At 37.2% G+C, this 22,991-nt stretch overlaps 1 protein-coding gene across 5 annotated transcripts in view; it reads left to right on the forward strand.

Moving 5' to 3' along the window:
• The window catches only part of ARMC2 (armadillo repeat containing 2), a 94,763-nt gene that overhangs the window by 28,045 nt on the left and 43,727 nt on the right, over positions 1-22,991 (forward strand). For 3 of the 5 annotated variants that reach the window (XM_052696860.1, XM_052696874.1, XM_052696871.1), the window contains exons 3-6: positions 7,521-7,742; positions 8,818-8,890; positions 10,828-10,996; positions 12,195-12,402. In XM_052696860.1, the coding sequence (XP_052552820.1) occupies positions 7,549-7,742; positions 8,818-8,890; positions 10,828-10,996; positions 12,195-12,402 (644 nt within the window). In that variant the 5' untranslated portion in view covers positions 7,521-7,548. Of the gene's footprint in view, positions 1-3,030; positions 3,144-3,398; positions 3,500-7,520; positions 7,743-8,817; positions 8,891-10,827; positions 10,997-12,194; positions 12,403-22,991 lie in introns of those variants that run through there. The other 2 variants (XM_052696869.1, XM_052696872.1) reach the window with 2 other exon arrangements.

Below are 22,991 nucleotides of genomic sequence, written 5' to 3' on the forward strand. Positions count from 1 at the left end.
CCTGTTTGGTTAAAACTTATTTGGTTACCTAACATTGGGTTTGTTTCTAAGTGCTGTAAAATGAACTGCTTCACCTGCCTTTGAAATGAGGTAGAAGTGATACGAAACACATATTTTATTTAACAGGATATACCAGCTGGTCTATGCAAAACTGCATACAAAAGGAAGATTTTTGTCCAGATATGAGGTAGGGTTGTTTTGTTTTGAAAAAAAAAGAAGAAATTAGGGGGAAGTGGGGATTGCATTGCTGCTTGTGTTGGTGAAATTGCACTGAGGGCTGCTATTACTGGTCAGCAACAAGAAGTAGCAAGTGTGATCAGTGAGCATTTGATATGCAAAGTTTTTAACAATGTTAAATAACTTTGAATTGCATTGAAATCAGATAAGATTTATTTCTAGATAAATCTAAGTTAGCTGTATTGAAAATGAGATTGGATACCAATACAAAATCCCTTTCATGATTTTCAAACATTGAAAGTAATTTCAGTGAACATGACTAAATACTCAGGCAGAACTGCTCAGAACACATTGTTTATACATCGACAGTCTCTTCAGCAAAAACTGACTTTCTTAGACCTACTCAGTATATATGTTCTGTTGACACTTCCATCCTAAAAGGAGGTTACTGCAAACATGAAGATTTAATTAAGTGTCTGCATTTAAAAGAGGTGCTGAGAGTTCATTCAATAAAAAGCACATAAAGAAAGGGATGTAACTGAGAAAGTTGCAACTACTGAGATATAGCAGAGAAACATCAGGAGAGAAATATTTGCTATAATTGCCAAAAACAACAACAACAAAAAAACAACAACCAAACAACTAACCATAAAATTAACTCTTCAATTGTTGACCTAGAAAATAGTGAGGAGAAATAATATGCCTATGCAAAGCATTAAAGAAGTCAAGAAGGATGGCTTAGTTGGTTTAACTGGGTGGATTTAAAAATTGTTTAAAGAATGATGCAGTGATAATGGTAAAAAGAGATTCAAACTGGCTTTACTAGGAAGCAGATCTACAGATGTTCCTGTGAAACTTCATATGTATTATCTCAATAAAAGAAAGGTTGAGAACAAAATAACATAGAATGAGCAAACTGTGTATAATCTGGAAATAGCATATGCACACACAAATGTACATCCTCATTCTTTGGGTGTTTAAGGAGAGATATAAAAAGAAAAGCAAGTACAACACTAACAAGGCTTTAGTTACTTCTGAGGCACTGAACTTCGCTGGAGAAGAAGGATGACTAGATATCTCATGATTGGAGATAAAGTGGAAGCCAGCAGACGTGAAGGCATATGTTATGTAAACCTGATAGGATTACATGTGGAGATCTTTTTACTATCATGTTCCTGTCAGGACTGTAAGAAGAGCATTTTTGTTCTAGAAGAAAGGGGTGAAACAAGTTTTTGGCAATACTGAGAAACATGAATTAAATTTAAAATAACAGCGGGTTTTTTTTCTAACAAACATGAGAAAGTAAATGATATCATGCAGAAGCAATTAGCAAAAGAAAGTTTAAGTCAATAAGATATATCGGTATATACTAATTTTAAATATACAGCTTGCTAACATAAACTTTATGCATAAAATGAGCTTATTTGGAGATACATGCTTTCTGATATATCTTAAGTTTATTCTAAGGGAACCAAGGAAGAACCTTGATCAGATGAAACTATTATTTTTAGATTTTTCTGTTATTCACAGATAATAAGCATTGTCACATAGCAGATTTTATATAAATTCAAAATACATTCAGAGCAAGATAAAGAAGAGTCACAGAATTGTAGAGGTTGGAAGGGACCTCTGGAGATTACCTAGTCCAACCCCCCCGCTAAAATAGGTTCCCTATAGTAGGTTACACAGGAAGGTGTCCAGGTGGGTCTTGAACAAAAATGAAACTCCACAGCCTCTCTGGGCAGCCTGCTCTGGTGCTGTCTCCCTCACAGTGGAGTTTTTAACTGACATTTGCATGGAAATTCTTGTGTTCCTGTTTGTGCCTGTTGTCCAGTTGCTGGGCACCACCAAAAACAAAGGCTGTTCTTGTCAGTCACAAACAACATGCTTACTGTAACAGGGCTGTCTTTGTTGCTGTTACATGTGTGGAGATCTTCTGATATGGGCCATGATCACATTACCTACCTACGCCAGTACGAGGGGCCCATAGGAAGATGCCTGGTGCAGGGGGAAAATGGCGTCTCATCAATGGGGTCTGGCTTGGGAGACAGCTTGGGGGGCACGCTGCCAGTGACCCCCTCATGCCACCCAACCGCATGTGCGCATGTGTGTATGGCAAAGCTATCCAGCCTGTGGGATCCTGAAGAACAGGGTATCCCTGCCATATGTGCATGTGCATATGTGTAGCAAAGACACAATATGGAAGAATAGGAAACCAGTCATTTCTTAGTTTCTCAGAGAAAAAGATGTGAGGAGACGTAACAGTGCTAACTGGAAGCTGTTGGAGTTGAGTGACATGCCTAGAGAAGCTGTGGTCGCCCTTCCCTGGAGGCACTCAAGGCCAGGCTGGATGGGGCCCTGAGCAGCTGAGCTGGGGGGTGGCAGCCCTGCCCACAGCAGAGGCTGGGGCTGGTTGGGCTTTAAGTCCCCACTCAAACCAAGTCATTCTGAAACTGGTGCATGAGCTGGGTTTTCGCAGATGCAGCTATGCCACGATTTGGTCACCCTGGCATGACCAATGCTTGTAGCTGCTATAGCTTATTGTGTCAAAAAGGTTAAACAACACTCGTTTCAATCAGTATAAATCTGAACTTAGAATGCAATACAACGGCACACATCCAACAACTTTACCTGAATGAGTAACTTCTGTCACCACTAAGTTGATTTCGTTGCCACTTGTTCCTAGGTCCTCACTGGAGGCCAGGACAAATCTCCCGCCCCCGGGCCTCTTCCTGAAGCAAGACCCCTATCCCCGCCCTTCTCCCGTGCCCGTCCGCCACAACCAACACCGCGCCGCCGGCGCGATGACCCCGCACGCCTCAATCCACCGCGGTGTGCTGCGCATGCGCCCGCGCAAGCGTCCCGACGTCTCGGCATTTGCGGCGTCTCCCCTTCACTCCTGCAGGTGCTCTGAGGGAGCGAGTGAGGCGTTACGGCTGTGGCGGGGCCGCCGTCCCCTGCCAGCGGTGAGTGAGGGGCTCGTCTGTCACCGGCGCGCTGCCCGCGGTTCGGCGGCCATGATGTGTGCGGTTGCCATGGGAACAGCCGGCGAGCGGAAGGGGAGCCGGCAGAGCAGCGCCTGTTGCCGGCGGCAGCCGCCCCCCGGTAACAACCCCAGAGTGCTGGTTTGGCAGGCGGGCTTCGGGTTCAGTCATCACCTGTGAGGACACTGGTGGCTACAGCACGGGCTTTCTCCTCGCTGGTGCGGTGAGGCAGTGTGTGCTGCCTGTAACCAGTGGGGCAAAGCTCGCCGCCATACCTCGTTTTCATCCTGCGTGGTTGTTTAGTAGGCTTTGGAAACATTTTTGGTCTTCCAGATCAGGTTGGTGTCTGCTGAAGATTATTTCTTTGCTGTGATGATTTGGTGCTTTTTTTAAGCCTGAAGCTGGTGCTGCTCTGAGACGCAGTGCTGAGCGTAGTGAGCGCCGAGAGCTCTGTGTGTATTTTAGTGGTTAAATGATCCCGTTTCTGAGATTTGAGCTACACGGAGCACGGCGCTGACTGCTGTCCTGGTGCACTCAGCCAGGCTTTGCTGATTGACACAGAGTGATGCTGTGAGGGTGCAGCTATCTCACTGCTAGTGATAGCTGGGTCTGATCTGGGGTTCTCTGATCCTGTGCTGTTATCTGCTGCTTTCAAATCTTTCTGTACAGTAAAGACAAGACCTCTGGAGGAAGCAAGTGAGAGGAAAAGGCCGAGTACAGCTTTTCAGAGGCTGATGAGAGACAGAGAGGAGCATCACCTGTGCAAGTTAAGGGCTACCTGGAAAATGGTGACAGCAGCAGGGACAAGATCTGCACATGCCAGTTATGTTGATCTTGAGTCTGCAACATTGCCTTTATGTGTACCTGCTGGACTAGCAAGCAAAATGGGAATGTTGCTGGATTTTCAAAAAAAGGCACAGATAACTAGAATTATTTCTGATTTTTACCTAAGGTATTGTATTTTAAAGAAAGGCATAAGTAGAGTTTTTGAAAAGTGTATATATAGAAAATCTTACCAATAAATAGAAAACCAACATTAAAAACAAAACAAAACCAACAAACCAACAACAAAACAAACAAGAGTAAAACTAGATGGCAATCTAGGCAGCTGATGCTGTCATCCTTCCTTCATCCTGTGTTACTGCTCTCTACTCATTGCTTCCCATACTACTTGGAAGGAAACTGGCATGATATAGCTAGCTTAGACTACTTGCTCAGAGCTTCTGGGGTTTGGGATGGGAGAGAGCAGGTGAAACTTCATCCTGCAGCGCTGCTGCAGCAGAGCAGCTGCTTGATACTTAACAGTTTCAGCCTTAGGCATGATAAAATAGGGAATAATAATCTTTCTGTTGGCCTTTTGAGAAAGAGACAGTGGTTGTATTGTCTGTGATGGCACACCATGTTGGCACAGCAGCCAAATTCAGATAAAGAATTTCCATGGTTCTTAATTGCTTGCAAGAAATAATAACCTTTCTTATCTTATCATGTATGTATACATCTAGTTTATGACATTGCTTACTTGTTTCCCTGTGCTTTATTACATTTTCTGGCCAATAATTATGGGATACTAATTAATAATACACTTGTATCCTATCAGTACTACAATTCTGAATGTGCATAATAGTACTATATGCCAAAATTAGGAAGAATTAAGCTGTCATGGGATTGGTGCTAAACTTAAGTTGTGCTTAGGGCTTCACCTCCCCATGAAAGCTCTCAAGCCCACTGCTGTCCTTCTTGCTGGGTGCCTGAAAGCAGAGACCTGCCAGCTGCCACTCCTACAGCAGTAGAAGGGAAATGTGATGCACCAGAGCAGCAGAGTGAGCTCAGTCAGGCATTCAAGATAAATCATAGGTACCCTTTGAAATGTTAATTATTAAAACTTAACTCTTAATGAATTGGAAGCATGATCCAAACGGTGGCCAAATGGTAGAACTTAGTAGTTAAGCTTATGGTTGAAAAGTTCTACTACCAGTTAAAATGAAATAGATAAGAAGTGAAGACAAATAAAAAGTATTATACTGGAAATCTTAATTGCAACTTACAAATAAATGTGCTTCTAGGATAGATGATTTGCAGTTGGTAATAGCATTAACAGCTGAAGGTAGTTGTATCAGAGATGGTACTGATTCACAGAAATGCATTGTATCTCTCAGGTGGCTTCTTAATACAACTATGGAGAACATGGGTGTAAATGCAATATAATACACATTTTAGTGGACATATGGGGATGATTGACAGTTGAGCTGGATGATCTTAGATCTTTTCCAACCATTATGATTTGTTGGTGTTCCAATGTCAAAGCTCTGAGACTTCAAGAGCTACAGAGCATAGCACTCTTTAGAGATTGAATGCAAGATATTTAATCTTAAAAATTCAGCAGGACATCTGGAAATGCATGGACTAGAAAAAGAAAAAATGTGAATTTCTTCACATTTGTGATGTGTAGAATCACGCTGAATACACTTTACTATTGTGTCTGTTCAACATGGTTCTCGTTGCCCTTATGTCCTTACGCATAAGGCCTGCAATTGGTAGGTCAAAACCTTGACTTGTTAGTAGCTGGGAGAATAGGGAATGGCGGTCTACCTTCCCTGTTCAGTGAGAAATAGCTGTATAATTGTTCCAAACACAATTCCACAGGAATTCCTTACTTAATGCTCTTGAATCATGATAGAGGGAAGAGTATGAATCGTAGCTAAATTCAGCTACAGTGAGGAAAACTAATGTATTAATTGTAATAGGAAAGATTAAAAATACTGACAGGCTCAGGCTCCTGATCTGTTCCTGTATTTTGCTGTTCTGCATGCTGAAGTGAAAGATGTTGGTGCTTCTTAATTTGACCTTGTGTAGTTAACCTGGAGGGGTTGTATTGTGTATTAAAGAGACTGCCAGCATGTGCACATCCTGAAAGAAAGAACAGAAGAGGCAGCTGGAAACTTAAAATTGTGGATAGGAAGAAATGAACTAAGAAACTAGAGAAATAGGGCTTTTTCTCCATGGTTCCTTCCAGTACTTGAGGGAAGCTTATAAGCTGGAAGGGAATGATGTTTTAAGCGGCTCGATAGTGGTGGGACCGGGGGGATGGTTTTAAACTAAGAGAGGGGAGATTTAGGTTAGATGTTATTAAGAACTGTTTTTACTGAGGAGGCAGTGAGCCACAGGCACAGGCTGCCCATAGAAGCTGTGGGTGCCCCATCCTTAGAGGTGCTCAGGGCCAGATTGGATGGGACCTAGGCAGCTGAGCTCGAGGGTGGCAGCCCTGACCATGGAAGGGAGTTGGAACTGGGTAGGTTTTAAGGACCCTTTCCACTGCAACCATTTTATGATAGTTCAGAAATAAACAAGAAAGCAGTTTCTGATCTACTGTTGGCTCTTTAACAAAGCACAAGGATAGAAGACAGGGTCTGAGTCAAAGACGGTGCAGAAACAAGTTTGTGTTTAGGTAAGTTTGGAACACAAAATGAATTTGAATGAATTTGATCGAGTATTAAATGTGGAGGTTGGTGGCCCTGCATGTGACAGGGGGGTTGGAGATTCATGATCTTTGAGGTCCCTTCCAACCCTGGCCATTCTGTGATTCTGTGAATTTTTGATAGCTTAAAGTTCATGATAGGTTTGCTGCAAAATTACAGGAATGATATCTACAGAAACCTGCACCAGGATAGCCAGTGATTTTTTGGGGAGTTTTGAGAGGCTGTTGAAGCAGGTCTTCCATTGCTCACAGCATTTGATGGAAGATGCAGCAGAACAAAAAACTGGTTGAAAGTTTGGTTTGATAATTTATGTTAGTGTTGTCTTTGTTTGGATATGCTTGGGGTCTTTGCTAATCAATTTCTGATAATAACATCTCAGACTTATTATAAAGCTTTCCTTGGTAAAATCAGTAACTTGCATTGTTTTTTTTTTCCCAAGTTCATTGGAAATAGAGTTTCTCTAAAAGGCTTATTATTGAATTCCTGTTTGGACTACTATATTTTATAAATATTCGGGTGTTCAGAAACAGATTTTCTGTTGTTTTTGGGAATTCAGCGTTTTGCTGAGAAAACACTATGGTACTAACATGGCAATTTTTAGTTCCCATTGGAAAAATAAAGGTTCTCCATGTCAGATGCTTTCTGCTCCGCTTCTGCATTTTCCTGCAAAACTGAGAATAAAGGAGGAAAACATAGAGCCAATAACTGCTTATTTTCCCTTATTTTTCACCACTTTTTATTCTCTGATACTTTTTTTTTTTTTTTTTGTAATACCTTAAGGTAGAAGAAATATTAATATATTAATATTTTGTAACTTAAAAGTTCCATTGCATTCTCTGCCTTCACGTGTTGTTTTGTTTTCTTCCTGTACATTACTTTACAGAGTAAGGTGAGCTTCAAAGAATGAGAACATGGAAAAGCCAGAGCCGTTCTACAGACTTCCAGTGTCAAAGCAGAAGACCAGTTCTGAGATTATAAATGAAGCCAGAAGTGTTCTACGAACGCTAAGAACTCAGAGGCCATTTACACCTGCAGAGGATCAAAGGAAACTTTTTGGATCTGGATCTTCACGGGCTCCTCAAAATAGACCTCCTTCAGTTTTTAGGTACTGTGACTTGAAGATTTTTCAAACATCCTTTAGCAGCATGATTTGAATCTGTAATTATGTTTCTGGTGATTTTTCTCCTGTGTTAATCTGTATTTCTAATCGCATCCTTTGCCTTTTTCTAATGATGCTTACTGTTGGTGTTAATCTGCATGTCCCAGAAGTTCCTGTGGATTAGAGCTACCAGAAGCAGTTGTTAGAATAGTTTTGTATGCAGAGAATAGTGTAAAAAATATGGTCTGTAACACACCTTTCTTTTTAAGACAATATTTTAAAAATTGAATAATCTTTATATTTTTCTCTAGAAACTGAGAAAGTGTGTTTATTTCATCATAAACTGTTTGTGTTTCAGCACTTCCTCAGATCTCTTAAATACAAAATTATAGTTCTTGAAATTAAAAAATGCTTACCTTTAAACAGAATTTTTAGTACTGAAGTATTTCTTTCACATCTATGTATGACTTTAGTACCTAACATGATTCACAGAATGCAATAGGTCTCTGTCTTTTTTACAGAAGAAAAAACTCTTGTACATTGGGCTTTGGATATGATCTTTAATATTTTCTCCCCTTCTTTCTCTCTCTTTTTTCTCTTTAAATCTGTCTCCCCACTCATTTTTTAACTCTCCTTGTATGACAATTATTTAATAGCTGTATGGAGGATATATCAGCTCTATTTGTAATGTTATGTGTGAGACATGCCAGAAATGATGCTAAACCATGTCTGAATTGTGATACAAGTCAGTCAGTGGCCATACCGTGTTCAGGCACTCTACGTCTTATGTTTGATGTTTCATAGTGTACCCTTACATAAGAACCTGAGAGTGACTTGGCTGTTCATTGATGATCAGGTAATAAGATAGCTCAGGCTGGCATCCATGCTTGTTCTGTATGTGCTACAGCAAGGAGAGTGCTCATGCCTGTACAAACCTGAGTTTTCTGCCCTGCAGCATTCTGCAGCTTATGTCAGATAGCTTGGATATATTGGAGAACTGTTACAGATATGTATGAAATAAACTGTACTGTGGCAAGCATGCATCTGCTTTATTAATTTATGATTAATTTCTTTATCCTAGTCTTCATACTTCCAGTTTTGATTTGGCTGAATCAAGACCTGCTTCTGGTGTTCGTCTCAGCCCATTGGATTATGTGAGTACTCTGGATGTAACTCTATGCAATGCTGACATAAAATATGTAAGAATTTATGCAGTGCAATGTAATTCTGGAGTTTGATATTGTTGAAATAGATTGGAGAGAAAAAAAGTCTGTCAGGATATTAGTCTGAGACTTAGAAAGTCATCTTTGTCATTTTTTAAAAAATGAAGCTGGAAATAATGTCAACTATACCAATATTACTGTATTGCATCAAAATTATAAGTGACATTAACAAGAATTAGAAGATGGAAACTTTAGTCAGCTTTCTCATTTAAGATTACTAAAATACAGAAGGTCACAAGCATCAATATGAGTCAACAGTGTGCCCTTGCTGAGTAGCATTCTGGTCTGCTTTAAGAAGGATGTTGCTGGCAGATTGAGGGAGGTGGTCCTTCCCTTCTGTTCAGCACTAGCAAGACTGCACCTGGAGTGCTTGGTCCAGTTCTAGGCTCCTCAGTAAAACAGTGGTACAGAGCCTCTGAAGAGTTGGTCCAGTTAAACCCACAGATATAACGAAGGGACTGAAGCACCTCTCCTATAAGAAAAGGCTGAGAGTGATGAAACAGTTCACTGTAGAGAAGGCTCAGCTGGCTTCCATCAATGTGTATAAATACCTGAAGGGTAGGGTGTAAAGTGGACAGAGCCAGGCTTTTCTCAGCCATGTTCAGTAGCACTGGTGCCAGGACAAGAGGCAGTGGGTACTAATTGTAACACAGAAGGATTCCTCTGAACATCAGAAAGCATTTCTGTGCTGGGCAGGTGACAGAGCGCTGGCAGAGATTGCCCAGAGAGGTAGTGGAGTCTCCTGCTTGGTAAGATTCAAAAGAAATATAGTATTGTCACAATTGTTTGTTCCATGTGCAGAAGAAGAAAGCGTGCTAAAACAATGAAGTATGCTTGCTGTATATATCATTTCTTAGGTGGTATTCTAAAAGTGATGTTTCATGGGAAAGTAGGAAAAAAATCCTCAACAATTTCCAAGAAATGTCATCTTAGTAATTTTGATAAATAGATTGTTTACATCAATAAGATTAAAAATACCATACCTGCTTGTAGAAGAAGTGTATTTAAATTCAGATTTAAACACTGGTATTAAATTTTTGTTTAGTTTGTGTGTGAGTGGGTGGAAAAAAGGAAGGCTTTTTGCATTGATCTTATCAGTAGTTAAGCTGTCTTTTTCATACACTGTAAATACAGAGCTTGTTGTAGTTGCGGTGGCTGTGGGGTCTCACCTCTTGGGCTCTCTTCACTTAAGCTCCAGAGGGTTAAACTGGAAAATTTCAAATGGATTCTTTATTGAAGGGAAAAAAAAAAAAAAAAAAGAAAACCCAGGTGTTGAATGGTAATATATTTATGTAAAGCATGAAGAAAATTTTAGATGTTTAGAGTGGTGTTCATATACTCTAAGATGCAAGATACTGACCTGAATAAAATGCAAACTTGCACGTTTCTGGATCTACATGACTTGTCACAGTGTGATAGGAAGTGGTATATGGGATAGGAACATGTTTGAAGTGTTTTGGAAATGCTACTTTAGCTCTCAAAAAGAAATCATAAAGAAGGGATTTGTCTCTAGAATTGCACACTGCAGATAATGTTAAACGAGTATTTCTGAGGGAAAGAATTTCAAGTTTTAGTTACTCTACTGAACAGCTTAGGTTAGCTGGTTAGTTTCTGGGTTTTTTTTGCATCCCCAAGTGTTTGCTTTTAAATGGCTTTCTGGGGTGATGATATTAGTAGAAGTGCTCCAGCTTTTTCAGTGCAATGTTATCTTTAGATTTTAGATGAGTTTTCTTCTTGAGTAAACCTGTGTAACTCTTACTATTCTATTCTGAATATACCTCTTTTCATGATTTTTTTTTATGTTTTGCTTAAACAACAAAAAAAAGAAATAGTGTTTTTATCAAAAATTTCTTTTATCTTTATGGCAGAAGCCAATACTAGTCATTTCATCTAAGGATGAAGATTCTTCTGTTTCCCTTCCAAAGCCTGCTGTGGATGCTGCAGAGATTAGGAAAATCAGCAACGCTAGGGCACAGTTATTTAGAAGAACTTCTCAGGGAGATGCCTTTCCTGCTAAAATGGCTCCACTGGATCACCGTAAGAATCTTACTTCCTGCAAATACAACTGCGTGATGTGTTTCGATATCGTATTAATTATCATGTTAAAGAGCCGTCCACTCCTTTCAGAGTAAATTTTTAAAAGTACTGAGTGGCTTAAAGCCAGTCCTGAAAATGATTTCCAAAAATGGTACTGGATTTCATTTCTGAAAATAAGTTGGAAGGCTCTCAGATGCCTCTTTTTTTCCTATAGGTTTTTAAGTAATTGAGGCTTTTTCCTGAAAGTTTTCTTCAGTGGGTTAAATGATGAGTAAATGCTGAAATATTTAAAGAGATAACGAGATGGCGTCTTCTAAGGAGATTCTTTGATGGATTCTTGAGCGTAAAAGGAAGAGTAAATAAGGGTAATAAGTCTTGACAGGTCTCCAGCTACATCATATTTAGTGTTAAGTTTCATTAGTGGAGACTTAATAAAGGTCACTAAACATGTTGCTTAAGTCATTTTCTGTCTGCAAGAAAATTACTTTTGCAATCTTGATTTCCTGCACACAAACTCATTATGGAATGTGCTAGAGCTGTGTCTTTAATGAAGACTCATTTACAAAAATGATAATTCTTCCATTGCCTGGGATTGTTACTTTATATGATAAATTGAATATCACTTTTAAAATCTTACTGCAAAATAAGTCTTATGCAAAAAGTATTAAATTTTACTGTGTTACTGTGTACCTCTTTTACAAGGTCCATTAGCCCTTATATATTGATGAAGAAGTTGAGAACCTAATGTAGCTATACCTCTTATTGCCTCCTTTGGTCATTCTGGTGTCCTGTAAATGTTTATGTAGCATTTGATTTCTTCCGTTTCTTTTCATAACGGGTAGAGACTGAGGTACAGGATTGCTAGTTACCTTTTACTTGCCTTCATAGTATTTAGATCCTGAAAAATAATCACTTCTTTTATGAGGTACAGTCCTCCTGTCTGTAAAGGGGAAATAAAAAAAAGTTGAAAGATTGAAAACATGAAGTAAAAATAAAGTTAAACCTTAAAGGAGTGATGTTAATAAAAATACTTTGAATGCTTTGCTGAAAATAGTCTCAAGTGCTCTCACTTTTCAAAGTGATGCGAGAAAATTTTGATACTATAACATGAGAAACAAGTAGTTCATTTTGAGCTCCCTCCTGTGTATTTATTGTGTAAGAACACTCCTACAAAATATATTTTCTTTGTCTGTTTCAGATGAAGAGAAGCTTGATTGTGAAGAACCAGCTATGATGAGTAGTCTTCACGGAACTAATGATAACTGCTTAGCAGAGCAAAGGGCATACACACCATTTAATGACAAAAGCAGGCAATTAATTTGTAATGAGCATAGTGGTAAACCGGAAAGGGAAGATGTTCTAAAAGGCACAGCAGGAAAACTTTTATTTCAGCTGAAAGGTGAAAGGTCAGTATTGTTTGAGTATGGTAACGTGCTATTTCCATACAACCTTTCTTTCTAGTCACTCTATTGTGTGAGTATCAAAATGTTTAGAATTGATGGAATTTTAAGGTAGCACTAAAACATTAAGACAAAACTTTGTTCACCTCACTAGACAAAATATTCTTAAGTTTTTATAGTCAAAAGACTGATTTGTCAAAAAATTGTAGATAGAGAGTTGCTTTATGTACAAAAACTTTATTTTTTTTTTTCATCATCATCATCTCAAAACTAACTCTTCTAGTAATTGCATTTAAAATATTGGAGTTTAAATTCGATTATTTTTTTCCTAGTTCAAGCCTGTTGTTTTAAGATACTACATGTTCTTGCCTCATCTGTGTTGATGAGTAGAGGTAAGATTTCAGTTCTGGCTTTGAGGATATATGTTCATACATAAAAAATAAGCTTAGACTCATTGGAAATGTGGGCAGATTTTTATATTTTGTGAGCTTTGAATTTTTTTTTTAATCTTTTTTTTTTCTGTGATCAAGCAGCTGTAACAGATTAATGAGATTTGTGTGCATTTAGTCTGATTTTATTGAACCTAGATTATATCCATTCTGCAATTCAGAAGTCTTTTTTTTTTCTTTCTTTAATTCAGATCTGAGCTCTTGCACAGGGTTGAACATTGCACTTTATGATCAGTAGATGTATCGATTGCTGCAATAGTAGCTGGGCAGACAGCTGTGAATAATATTGACAGATCTAACAATCTCTAAAGTAAAGAATAAATAACACTTAAACTTTGTAACACGTCCCATAACACATCCCATAAACAATTGTTCACTGTTTAAAATATATGTTTACCAGTAAATATCTTCTTTCTAGCTCATTATTAGGCTTATGAAGAAATTATTTTTCTGGATATTCTAATGCATCTTCTATATTAAGGAGAATTTTCTTAAAGTTCTAAAAGAAAAAGCCTTTCATTAACTTACTTGATGATGATATCAAATACTTTAGAACGTGTTGTCTGCTGAAGGTGTTTTAGGAACTGATGTGTAACAGAGCTATCATAATGCTCTTATTTTATATTAAATTGAAAGCAAAATTAAAAAAAAAATAAAAATTCTGAAAGAAGGAGCAAACAAGAAATTTCATGATTGTAAAGGGAGGGAGAAGGATCAAAGCTCAGAGATGGAAAAACCATGAGTGAATAAATGTAAAACTCAAAGAAAGCTTTGGTGTGAAATCATTTTCTCTCATTAAGATCAGTGACCCGAAGAACTTTCTAGCTAAAGACTGTATGAATTATCACACTACATAAGTTACTGTAATTTGACTTTTACTTAGTAAAACTGTGGCATGAAGTAATTTGGTACAGCAGTTGAAACAGGTAGTTACTTAATGGTGTCCAAGCATCTCTAATAAGAAAAGGTCATTTGCTACTTTTACAAACTGGAGAGAATGACCTTTCTTCTGAGTCTTAATTTTAAATCTTGAATGTCTGCTTAAATAGGTAACTTAGGGCTCATTGTGCATTCCTTCTATCTGTTCATAAGGTATGCACTTGTTTTTATAAGCTTGAGAGCTCCACACGTTTTTGGTTTGGATTTTTTGCTATTTGTGCTTTTCACAGTTACCCATTTCGTAGGGCATTGTGTGTCATAATCACTGTTTTCCAGTAACTTGTAGCACAGAACGTTGTGATTTTTACTTTGAAAATAGTTTAAGAGAATTATTGACTTCTGTTTTGAAGTATTTTTGTGAGTTGGCAAAAAAGGCCTGTTGCTGACAAGTTTGCTTATTGCAACATCCAGTCTTATGGCCACTTTCAGTTCAAATTCTCAGTGTAAGAGAATTTTGAGAACACAGAAAAAAATAGAAAGAGGAAAATGCTGTTTTCAGTTCTTCAAATATCCTTATGCGCATTTGAAGGATAGGTTATCAGTGTTCGTTGTTCATAAGCTCCACTTGCTTAATTTCTTTATGACTTGTTATGTAATTTTCTCACATAATTATAGTTAGGACGCTAATGATTCTAACCTTAACAAGTGGACTTCTAATGCTTCTACCTTGTCATGTATTGTGTTCAAACTAGGGAGAATAATACTAAAGGTAGTTGAATCTAAAACATTACTTTAACTACATAGATATCAAATACAGAAAAATGTTTTCGAATCCTGTTCTAAGATTTTTCCAAATCTGTTTTCTTCAAAACAGAAGAATATCGTAACATTCTTCTATCTTTTCTGTGTTGAACACAGGGTCTGTGTTTTGGGTGTGCATGCTATCTGTACTTGAGAAGATAATTTTTGCCAATGCAGTCTAAGAGATCTGCCTGTGCAGCTTATACCCCTGTGCTGGAGGTCACTAAGAGTATTTAGGAACCCATATGGTTTTGAATACCAGAATACCTGCAATACTACAGTGTGCATGAAAATAATACCATGTGCTTTTCCTTTAGTAAAGTACAGATATCCCTCAGGCTGTTTTCCCAACTATATTAGCCCAAGCAGTTCACGCTGTTGTATGATGGATTGGCTCTAGGTAATGTTAGCTGCTCTCATACATTTGAAGTCATTACTAAGACTTACGCCAATAAACGCATTAGTTCAGTACTCACAGGATACTACATGAGCCAGGCAGACTTTGATCTATATCCTTTTCTCAGTTCAGAGATATCATTCTTCATCTGACAGAGCAGTTGAAAGCTATTGCAAATCTGTCCTTCAGTATATTTCCTGGAGTTTCTTCTGGATAAAAATTGTATTGACAAGGTTCCGTTATCATAGAGGGATCATTGCAATAGAGTTTTGGTGTTCCTTCTCAATAGAACATTATATCTACGAGATGATAGCTGTGATTAAATTACAGCTATTTCTGTGTCATACATACTTAAATCATCTTGTACGAAGTTAAATGATATATTGCACGTTATATTCAGGAGCAGACCGAACTTACAGAAATGTGAAAACTTTAATATGGGTGACTTTAATGTCATCCTTCCTTTTAAGCAGTTGTGTAAGCCACAATTCTATATCCTAGTGATTTACAAACCCTTGCAGGAATTAAGCATGAGGAAATACAGGAAAAGGTATCTGAGACTCCTCATTAGGCTTTGCCTGCTTCTCCTATATATGTACCAAAATATTTTTTCTAATAGTTGTTTATCTGTTAATAATGAAACTGTAAAGCATGCATAAATAGTATGGCAGATCCCTTTTATTAGTGCTATTACATTTATTTCAAAGGGAACAAGCACGAAGTGCTTTGTTCAAGCAAGAGGGTTGTTCACTTTCCATCTCAAATTCTTTTGTCCCAAGGGCTGGTGGAAAGAAGCAGCAGCACTGATGAAGTCACCTTATAAAGGGGCTTTAAACAAACAACAATGACAAATGAGAAACCTCAAGACTTCTTAGGGAACAGTTATTTGCCATTTAGTTTACAGTAATTTTTTTTTTAATAACCATCTAGTTATAATAGAAAAGGTATATTAATTTAAGCAGATCTGAATGTTTTGATGTGTTGCCTCTGGAAAGTAAGGAGGAACTTCTGACAATCATAAGGAAGCTGAGTTTTGTTTATATCTTTATCCAGGCATTGTGTCTTGCCATCTATTGTGATTGCTACAGAGATGAAACTTATAAAATGCTTTCTGCATTCAAATATTTCAATGCAAGTGTCACTGGGAATGGCGGATTTGCTGACCAACTGTTTCCATCTTGAGAAAAGACGAATATTTTTTTTCCTCCTCCTCCAATTTCTCAATATTCTGAAAGCTTAGATGACATTTCAGGGCTCCTTAGAAACACAGACGCCTTCGGCGAGGAAGAGCTTGGTGGCAAACAGTTTACTTCCAAGTGGCCTGACCTGTGCTTCTATTAATTAAAGATTTCTATAAACATCTACAAAAGGATTAGATGGTGCTGTAAGGACGATGTAGTATGCTTTATTTTCTATCAGCATCACTGTCCTTAGTGAGTATGTATTTGACACAGTCCTAAAGTGTTCAACAACTTCTTCTACATGATTAGTTTCTCATTTTTTGTGCTTTTTAGAATTCTTGTAAGCTTTAGTAGAAAAACAAACAAACTTGTAGACAAATGAATTTTGGAAGTAATTTCTATTTGATAACTTGAACTGGCTTTAAAATATTCTTTTCTTTTGTCCTCAAGGAAGAGGAATTCTAAGGAGGAGATAGAATGGATGCTTCTTTCAGGAAAGAAATCTGTTTTGCTCTGTTGGAAGTTTTTGAATTAACGGCGTTGTATGAATATCAGATTGTGGTATAGTTTAGCTGATATTGCTGCGGATTATCTAGTCTTCCTTTAGGATTTGTCTTTTCTCATTATGTCTGTCCTCAACTTTTTGTGTTCTTATGAAGACATGGAAACAGGAAACCACTCTACTCCTAGACAGTCTTTTTCTAGTTGTGCTTCAGTTCCATTGGCTGTTAAGATCATTTAAGAAGGAAATAATAAAGTGGTGCAAAAATTTTCACAGGAATTTCTCAAGTGTTTGACAAAGAAAGTGTAATGCTTCCTCCTTCAAGAAGGTGTCTGTTTTTATATAGCTTTAGAAGATGTTGAGAGAAAATTGAAAATGAAAAACTCTTTTTTTCAGAGTAGAAATTGTATAGACTGCTGAAGAAAAGAGCACGAAGCAGCAGTTACCTGTGATATTGACTCATGAACAAGTGGAGCTGAGGCTTGTTTTTACTGCCTACTGCAGAAGGAGTCTTTCCACTCTAGCCCTTAAATTTGGAGTAAGGTCTCCACATTTGGGAAACCTAGGTCTTGAGAGCCCTTATTACTAATTGAAATTGAGTTGCCAGAGTGGAAGGGTGTGCCATGGAAGGAGTCAAGAAGGAAGAGCAATTCATAGTCTAGGTAAGGTTTTAATAGTAATGAATTTAGATTGACATTTTCTTTAGAATAAGACTGCTTATGCAAGATTCAAGTAAGATAGATGAAGATGCCATACTTTTTGGACTGAAATATATTTAGGCTTTTATTTTAGGTGTTGGTTTGTTTTTTTTTTAAGATTGTAATTCATCTATCAGTTATCTGCTTGCCTAAAGCTACTCTTCCACAAATAGGTACTGTTAAGAGTATTTTTTATATTAGGTATAAAATGCAAAGACCGAAGAATAAGAAAGTCGAGGAGAAAGTGTTTTAATCATCTTCTCTTATTCTTGTAAACCATACTATTTAACACGTACACAAGGTTCCTTAATAGTCTGTATAAACAGAATGCTGTATTCTTTTTATTGCTGGAGCTGTCGTAAGTAATGGACTGTGCTCATGATTGTTTTTATAGAGGAATTGTTATTTGTTCATCTTCAGGATGACTCAGAATATAGTTGGCCTATTTGTTGACACACTCTTGCAAATTATGTTACCTTTGTACTATTATCTTTTCTCTTATCAATGGTATCAGAATCTCAGTTACAGTTTTCACTCCTTTTCTTCTTTTGTCTTTTCTGGTGGTAAAATAATTTCAGGACATTTGTATCATCAAGTGCACTTTTTCAATTATGTATATGCACTTGAAAATCGTAACCAAGAAACAGGACTAATTGGAGATTTATCTAATTGGTTTAATACTCTGAATTATGCTTATTTTAGCTGTCTGCAAGTAGTACATTGTCTCCTTTATGTTTACTAAAAGAAAAGTAGTCCTTAAAAATTGGGCTGTTATTCTTTTTTTCTTTGAGGCATATTGTGTTTCTATCTACAGTGTTTGTCTCCTGAGGTGACATCATAGAAAGTTTAGTAGTTGAGCTAAATAGAAATACATTCTCATAAGTAGCTCAGTGAAGTAGCACTTTGTATAAAGTCTTTTATGTACTGTGTTATGGGTCAGGAGGAAATCACCTTGTTTAAAATAAAACAAATTGAAAACCATATTCCCTCTTCAACCAATGAGTGACAATACAGAAAACTTTTGGCAACATAAAATATCTGGATAGTATAATTAAGTGATAATAAATAGATTAATAGGAAATGCAAATATTAGTTGGCACATGGGAATTTTTGCTATCAGAATGAATAATAAAGCAAAATATTTTTTTTTCTGATTCTGCCAAAAGATAAAACCAATTCCTATTAGTTGCTTAGTTTCAAAATATCAATTGGATTTTTTAGTGAACAGCATTTGCATAATAACATGCAGGTTTTTTTACATGTATCATCTGAATAGTTTCTTAAGTACTTATGTAACTGGTCTTATCTTTCAGGTTGGTTTATTATTATTTTTTTTCTTGAATGCTTTTTTAAAACATTGTAAGGCCATCTTTGTGTTAAGACAAGAATTACAGCAGGCTAGATGGCTGGAGAGACAGGCTGAATTTCTGGTCCATTTTTTATCTGTAATATTCACAATGTTTAGATGATTGATCTCACTGTGGAGTACACCTGTTTTTATTAGAAGGCTTCAAGTAGAGTGTGTGTTTGAGTCTTGATCAAGCAAAATTGAGAGCCTTGGTGTGTGGTGCTGTGTTCTCTTGTTTTGTTGTTGTTTGTTTTCCTTTAGTGTTTTTTTTTTATTATTATTATTTTTTATTTTTTCCCCAGGGTGTCAAATTCTGATTGTTTTTCAACTGGTGTGAAATTTGAGTTGAACTATGGATGTTAATCGGTGCTCTATTGCTGGAACACTGAGTGCCCACATTGGTCCCCTTGTATAATTTTCTGGTCTAGTCCACCTGACTACTGCTTTTCTATCCAAGTGATTTGAGTGGTTTTGCTTCAAACTCAAAATGTGAAATTTTAGCAGCCATAATTTCCGTTGCAATGGGAAAACTGCATCTTAACCTCTAAGTTGCCATTGTCTTCATGAAGCACTCACATTAGAAGTATCTGGTTGGTATTTTTTGATGTTTTTGTTGTTGTTGTTTTTATAATGGATAGCTTTTCTAATTGTATATCTAAAAGAAGCAAGGATAACGATCTTGAATAGTTGGCTTGCAAACTATAATTACCCCAGTGGAAGTTAGATGTTCAGTATAACTTTAAGTGGTGCATCTTTATTGAATCTTGGCGAAAACATGCAGGACTTAGTACTTAGTTTCCCTATAAACATCAACAGCTCTAAGAGCAGTGTTGGACTGTTTAGTGGACTGTTTTCTGCCTTGAGATAACTTTTTGATTTAATGAATATTCTAGGACAGATGGGCTGTATTGTTCATAGCCAGTGTGACTGAGCCTTGTGTGAAATAAACATATAGCACACACAAATGCTTCTGAGTTGCTTGTTTTCTTATTGTTTACTCAGTAAAATTTGTAGCATCTCTTCTGAGTCAAATTTGCTACTGTTGATTTAGTGTTTTGTACAGCTGTAGCCCTTCAATTTTTTCTGACATCCAGAAGCCTTAAAAAAGTTACCCTTCCTCTAGGAAAAAGGGGGAACATTTTTGTGTTTTGAAGGCTTAAGCTCCTTATCTGATAGAAGCATTCAGTTTTTCTGTCAGTGTACCGTGGCTAAGCAGGAAATTATGTCAGATATATGCATTGTTTATTTCTAATACTGATAAAAAATACCAGTGCTGTGTTTCATATCTACAAATGCTGTGCATGGATAACATAAAGAATTCATTTTTCAGCAGTATTTTTCTTGGAGGTTTGTACAGTTTGTGGGGGTGGGGAATATCAGGTGTTTAAAATTGGTGGATCATCTATGGTAGGTCTATAGTGACATTGAAGTATTTTTTTTAGAACCTGAGTATCCTGATATTCTGCTTGTTATACACATCAACAAAGAAGTTTTTGGAGGGAGTTTCCTATTGTCTAGTAAGGGAAGCATGTGTGTGTCTCCTGAATAATTCCAGTTCCTCTTACTCAGTAAATTATTAAAAGTAAGATGTGGCAAGATGTGGTTTACATTTGGTGCTAACATAATCTATCCTGTTTGTTTTTAGGACCTCGTGTATCTTTAAGTTTGGAGACACAGAATCCTTCCCTTGATTCAAGATCTCTTTTCAAAGCACTTGTATACACCAAGCTCCCTGTCTCTCATTTCTGATTGTGCAGAAGTACTTCGGTCTGCTGTGAACATAGGAGAGCCTTTATTCTTAGCCTGTGCAAGAACGTATGCCTTTATCATTGGATAGGGGAGCAGAAAAGTTTCAGGTTCTTACAGCAGGCCCTTTTGTTTTCTTTAAGGACAAGACTACTTTTTTTACTGGCTTTGTATTTTTCTATAGGGGAGTATCAAAGAGTTTATTTTTCAGAGAGTTGAGTTTACCAAAGCTATTTGTGTGTGAGGTGTTTCCGTGGGCCATATTTTCCACAATTAGATCTACTTAGCAAGTGTTGGACATTAGATGTAGCATTATTTCTTCCTATGTAGTCGACACAAACATTATCAAAAAGACTTTATGGCTGCTGTTGATTTGTACTAGGAAAAATGCTTTTCGACCGGGGAAATTTATTGTTGATTTGTATGATAAGAGCTCTTCCTTCTCCCCTCCACCCTCCTGATTTTAGCTAAGTCTTTTCAATCACAGTGCAAGTAACTGCATGCCTGTAGATGAGTTCTGCATGGTTGTCAAGAAGTTCTGTTGTTCTGTTCATATTTTAATAGGCAGTGTGATCTTTCTGAAGCTTCACAGTGTAATGTTGTCCAGCTGAATGAAGACTCAAATACTGAGATGCTATTCCAGACTGTATTTTTTATGCCTGTGAAAATCATCACAATATGACTCCTTTTATGAAATCACATACAGAAAGACAGGCGCTCAAAAGAAGAAAACTAGTTTACTTACCCATGAATGTTCTTATTAATAACTTACTGGTTTTTTATTACTTTCACAGCATATTCTTACAGTTTTTCCATTTATAGCCCATACAGAAATTTGGAATCTTTAGTTGAAAGGGAAATGTAGACTTGCTTAAGTACTTAAATGATCTTTGTCAGTAGAAGGTATGTTGTCCTGTATACTGCTAGCATTAAAAATAAACCTAAATTATAGTGTACATGTAATCTCTCCCTGAACAGATAGGCCAGTAACATGTCAAACAGTCTTTCTAAAATGGCATAATTGTTTCAGGATTTCCCATTATTGGGGGAGACAGCTGTGATCTACTCTGGCAGGATTCCCTTTGTGCTTCGTAACCCTTTTGATACCTCTGGCTTGCCTGAATAGGCTGCCAGGATCTGCTTAGCATTGTTCTGAATCTGTTCTTATTACTGAGAACCAAGAATCCTTGATTTTGGATGTAGCTGTATCAAGTCTGACTTCCCAGTGCATGCAACGTATGTTTGTTCAGTGCTTTTACTTATGTATAAACAGTCTGCATCTTATTTCATTGCCTATTCTACTTTCAGAGCTTAAGAAAAGTTTGATTTTCTTCTAGATATTTGAAGACAAGGTTTTGGTTACTGTAAGTTAGCACTGAGGCCAATGGAAGTATGTGGGTGATAAGAGATCTTTCATGTGGCAGCAACATAGACTAGGGCTTATTATCAGGAAAGAACTTCTAAAGAGGTCTATCTGTGAGTGTCCATACTTACAATTTTTATGATGTCTTTTTGTATACTATAAAAAGTAGTTGAAGATGGGCTTTTGGACAAACTAGACAATGTTTTGTTTCGTATTTTTATAACGTGTGTAAAATGCATGTAAATTTTAGTGTTACTGTATATTCTGCAGATGGCACCTTGAGCAGACAGTGTAGTGTTTGTCTTTCCAAGCTGTCTTCTAAGTGGCCTTTTCTGGACTAAATGTTGCTGATGTTTGAGATTTACTAATATTTTGAATGTTTTGTATGGAGCTGAGGGAGGGAAAATGTTGTTTTGTTTGTTAGTCTCCAGAAACTCCTTGCTTGTTAATTTCTTGTTTTTGTCAGTGGAAAGTAGTTCGGTTCTTTTGAAATCTTCACACACCTCCTGCCTCTTAAGAGTTATTCTTATGCAGTCACATAGAATTCACAACAAAAGATGCTTATAAATGCAAAGTTAAAGGGTGCTCTGTGGAATCTAGTTATCTTCCAGATCACGTAAGTTGATAATTCATCTTAATTTCCTTGATTAAAAATGGAAAACAATCATCATAGTTAAAGCAAGCAAATGTATAAAGGTGGTTTCTGAATGAATGCTGCTTTCAATTCAATATACATTGTTCTACAGAGGAAAAATACTGCTGCAGTTCTCACTCATGTTCTTTTTGGAAGTCATCATAGTCTGAGTACATTCAAGAAAGCAATGTCCCTTGTAGGGAATGCTATCATCTCCCTTGTATGAGAGGGATAGAGCTGAACCAGTTGTCAAGTTATTTCTCTTCTGTAAATCATCAGAGTCTGTCAGTTGGTTTCCTTGATGAGTCCCTTCTCAGCTGATCAGATTTCTGCCAATTGACTTTGTTTCCAAGGCAACCACTCTCTTGACAAGCCAGTTCCCTTCAATATTAGGTAACTTATTTCTTAGAGTAGGTTGATTACATTTTAACTGCAAAGTTCTTAACAAGATCTTGCTACTTAAGTTTCAATCTTACATGAAAGTAGAAAGATAACAAAGAAGCAAAAGTCTCTGACTAAAATGGAGTTGACAGCATGGTAAAGATACATAAAAGAGATTTTGTACTCTCACGAAACTCATGAATTGTACATACTCCC

Source organism: Tympanuchus pallidicinctus, unplaced genomic scaffold, assembly GCF_026119805.1.
Source record: "Tympanuchus pallidicinctus isolate F22 unplaced genomic scaffold, pur_lepc_1.0 scaffold1, whole genome shotgun sequence".
Taxonomy (NCBI): Eukaryota; Metazoa; Chordata; class Aves; order Galliformes; family Phasianidae; genus Tympanuchus; species Tympanuchus pallidicinctus.